This window comes from Mizuhopecten yessoensis, unplaced genomic scaffold (genome assembly GCF_002113885.1).
Source record: "Mizuhopecten yessoensis strain PY_sf001 unplaced genomic scaffold, ASM211388v2 scaffold716069, whole genome shotgun sequence".
NCBI lineage: Eukaryota > Metazoa > Mollusca > Bivalvia > Pectinida > Pectinidae > Mizuhopecten > Mizuhopecten yessoensis.
In genome coordinates, this window is record NW_018479932.1 from 101,700 (window position 1) to 106,169 (window position 4,470).

The 4,470-nt window shown below is 40.1% G+C and overlaps 1 protein-coding gene across 1 annotated transcript; it reads right to left on the minus strand.

Annotated features, from left to right (window-relative positions):
- Nucleotides 1-2,083: 2,083 nt before the first annotated feature.
- LOC110441634 (dopamine receptor 2-like) lies at nucleotides 2,084-4,044 on the minus strand. The gene has a single exon (XM_021484832.1). It carries the CDS (start codon nucleotides 4,042-4,044, stop codon nucleotides 2,413-2,415), a length of 1,632 nt encoding a protein of 543 aa, XP_021340507.1. The 3' UTR covers nucleotides 2,084-2,412.
- Between the last annotated feature and the right edge of the window lie 426 nt (nucleotides 4,045-4,470).

Here is a 4,470-nt window from a genome sequence, read left to right on the forward strand (position 1 = left end):
GAATTGACTCTTCAACTATTGTGTTGCCTCAATTGACTCTACAACTATTGTGTTGCCTCAACTTACTCTTCAGCTATTGTGTTGCCTTAATTGACTCTTAAACTATTGTGTTGCCTCAACTTACTCTTCAACTATTGTGTTGCCTTAATTGACTCTAAAACTATTGTGTTGCCTTAACTTACTCTTCAGCTACATTTACTGTGTTGCCTTAATTGACTCTTAAACTATTGTGTTGCCTCAACTTACTCTTCAACTATTGTGTTGCCTTAATTGACGCTAAAACTATTGTGTTGCCTCAACTTACTCTTCAACTATTGTTTTGGCTCTATTGCCTCCACAACTAATTATTTTTTTTCAATTGAAAAGTACTGTCTGTATCTACTAGTTGCATCCATTCTTTAAGAATTGTGTTGCCTGCACACATGATTTACAGCTATTATGTTGTCTCTGTTTACGGTTTTAGATCTATTGTGTTGTCGCAATTGCCTCGATACAACTATTGTGTTACCTTAATTGACTCTTGCATATTACTGTGATGCCTTTACTGATAATTGTGTTGTCTCAACTGACTCTACAACTAGTGGACTAGTCTCCATTGTCCTTAAAACTGTTGACTCTCTTCAACTATTTTGTTGTCTTCTTTGACTTAACATCAGCTATATCCTGTTGCAATAATTCACTTTTTTAACAAACGTTTTGTTTTCCTGATATCTGTGTAACGGTATAGGTATTCAAGATAGTGTTCTTGATAATCTGTTATATATTTTGCTGCTATATAATATAGGTATGTTTATTTTTAATTAAAGATGAAATACGCACAACCAGGGGCGTAGATAGCCCTCGTTTGGAGCGTATTCATATGCGAGCGAGTCCAGGGCAGGGGCTTGCATATTTATTTTTGATAGGTGGACAAGAAGGTGCAACAAGCATTTTTGTGTGTGTTTTTTTACTGGTTGAACATTTGGATTCACCTGTGTACCGGCATATAGGCAGCTACGCGCCTGACAACGACAGGTGGATTTGTATTTCTGTCACAAATGACAATTACATAAGTTTCTTTGAAACCATCGATCTCCATTTTCGAACCTCTGGAACGAAGCCTGACCGTGTGCGAGAAGTGATTGATTTGTATATGATGGTGGTTGTCAGTTGTTGGCCCGAGTCACCGCGAGGCCGTGAGCCCCATCACTCAGAAAGTGATGCAATCGAGTATAATGCACGTAGGCTGAGGACTAGCAGCAACCTCGTGGACCTGTACCAAGACTGGGATACGCTTTCGATGCTATTTGATATTTCTATGTTTTCTTTCTTCAGTGATATATTTTTCTTTAAATTTGTTTCTGAACTTTAGTACTACGAATCATTTCATCGTGAGTTATGCTTATATATACTACAGCTAATTTGATTGCTATCATTACGCGCTTGAACTACTTTATGTTGAAAACACATAAGCATCTTTAAAAATAAATATTGAATGTAGGTCTCCGATAGAATGTCAATTTTACCATTTTCTCTGTAAATATAATGTACATCATCATGAAACTATCTTCCATGCGTGTTTGCAAGCTACTTTAAACAGACGTGACTTCGGTGGATACTGTAAAAGATTGACTTCCGCCCTGTCTCCCGATCAACCGAGAGTGGCTGTGTGTGATGGATCGCTTTATGATAAATCAGATCTGTATGTATTTGCACAATCTATTAATCGTATGCTACGTAGCATGCTTAAGCCACATTGATTCCGATCAAGATTTTTTTTGGGAGAGAATTTGATAAATTGCTGTCTAGTTTAATTTGAGTCGATTGCGAAATGTTATTAATGTGTATGCAGGAAAATTTGCTCTGTTGGCACACTTCTTGACTTGTACGTCAAGAAATGGAGATTTTGCCTTGGTTTTCGGTTGTGTAATAGTAACAAGAGCTGCATCCAGGTTAACCAATAACTGTAACGAGAGTGTGTAACATCGAACATTCTCTTGGGGAACAACCGCTATTTTCGGGGTAATACACAGCTATCCACGCGGGTAATAGGGACATTAATTCTGCAAGGACGATACCCAGAACTAGAATCAAACAAGGATCAGATATTGTCACATTTTATTTCAAATCTGATATATTCTCGAAATGACGAATATTGAAAAACAAACTGAGTATTAAACAAAACAAAAGCATGAATTTTGTAAACGATGAACCAAGTAATGATATATAGCGAGGAAATAATGATTCCGACTTCTGATTATCACATCAAAGCTAAACATCGTCAAGTTTGCGCATGAGCAGGGCCATATCCGCTGACCAGCAGTCGGACATGTGACCTCTTTGAAGTCATCGTTTAAGCATATGATTAATAAGATCGGTACTGCTTTCATATGCAATAAAGTGTAAATATTGTTATTCTTCCGGAAGTTGGTACTACACTCTGTCTGCGCATGACACTGTAAAGCTAGACGTGGAAGCTGTATATTTCTGATGCGCCCGCTGATAAGAAAACCTCTGTTTTGGACAACAGCAGAATAGGACCTTTCCGAATGCACGTCTGAAATCCCTCATAGACAGTGCGTATATCACAGGGTTCATACCGGAATTAATGTAACCAAGCCAGGTAAACATGGGGAAAAGTAGTTCCGGATACACAAGACAACTCATACCGCATATGCCTTGTAATACATTAAAAACAAAAAACGGAAGCCAGCATATAATGAAAACACCCACTACAATTCCTAAAGTCTTCGCTGCCTTTTGCTCGCGTGCAAGTTTAGTCAATTTTTTACTTAATGCGAACTGTCGGAGCCTCTTTGTTATAAACTTTGCCGGTCTATGATGGTGTGCACCATTAGACGCATGCGTGTGGGGTAAGCTTAATTTAGCATCTTGTGACGTCAGAGCAGTACTGTCACTATCCATGCATCTTTCACATGACTGGGAGTAATCCTCATGCACAGCGCGTCTATAATGGTCCTCGTGACCATTCCGCGGCGAATTCGTCCCGCCTCGATGCATTCTCAAGGTCATTATTTCTCTGTTGCCATGACTACCATTTGACGTCAACACTTTACTCCCAACCTTTAAACTCCTTATTTGTTCCGCTGCGGCAAGGTATATCCGTAGATAGACGAACATCATAATGAACGTTGGGCAATAAAAAGACACAATGGAAGAGAATATCAAGTAGGCACTGTCCTCTGTAAACATGCACACTTGCGAAGGGAGATTACTCGGGGTAACTGCCTTCCACCAGGCAATTGCTGGGAACGATATTCCAGCAGAACATAACCACACAAACGCTATAAGTAGGCCCACCTTGCATTGAGACATCTTTGCCGTATATGCTATAGGGTCCGTGATGGCCCAGTACCGATCAAGCGAAATCACGCACAGATTCAAAATGGATGCCGTACTCGCCAGGACGTCAAATGAATGCCAGAGGTCGCACCATTCCTCGCCGTAAGGCCACATCTGATTGGTTATTTCCAAACTTATGCTGAACGGCATCACGATTCCGCCTACCATTAGGTCGGCAAGAGCGAGAGAAACTATGAAATAATTGGTCACCGTTCTTAAATACATCTCCTTAAAAACAGCGACGATCACCAGAATATTTCCAACAATGGTCACCACTGAAAACAGAGACAACACTATCCCAATGATGGGACGTTTTATTTCATAGTCGCCATCAGTGGCATTGGTAAAATTTGCCCAATCGCTTCCATTGTATGCTGTTTCATTGATGACCGGCAGTCCATTGTTAGCAATCGTGTGATTGGTGGAGTTTGAAAACGCGTTGTAAAATGCAATATGATTGGGTACTGCAGTCGACATGAATGAAGGTATCCTTGGTAATATTGATAAAACTGCCACGGTTATGACGCAACTGTTGTAAAGACGACAGAGCTGTCGTGTTGTTAGATCTCTGACGAGTACTCCACGCAGCCCACTCTCGTTGGAACGACGAGATTTCGGGGGATGTTCATAGTTACAGGTATAATAGAGAGGAACCGCTTGATCTGAGTCACATTTGAAAAACAGCCTCTCCCGGTGAATCATATCAAGCTCCTAGATTCAGGATAAAACACTCAGAGCTCAAGTAAATCCACCTCCTACGGTAAAGCACAAAAGCACACTCAAATGTTAATGTTGTATATCCCATTTCATTTTAAGATCAGTTTCACTTTGTATGTATGACAATTAACCCCACAACGCTATAATCAATCATTCTTAAAAGTAAACCTTTTCTATTATCCGTGAAAGAAATAATCCACATATTTTGATAACCATGACAATATCCCACGTGGTGGTGGTCAATACCATATACACGATCTGGCACTCGTAGCTTTGGATGACGTGTGATTCGTTTTGTGCAAGTTATCAACAGGGAACGTTTCCTCGTTCATCTGTACGGAATATGAAACCGACTCCGATTCCCTTTATTAGAAATCCATGTAAAACCTGCTGTGCCCACGAACTGGTGCC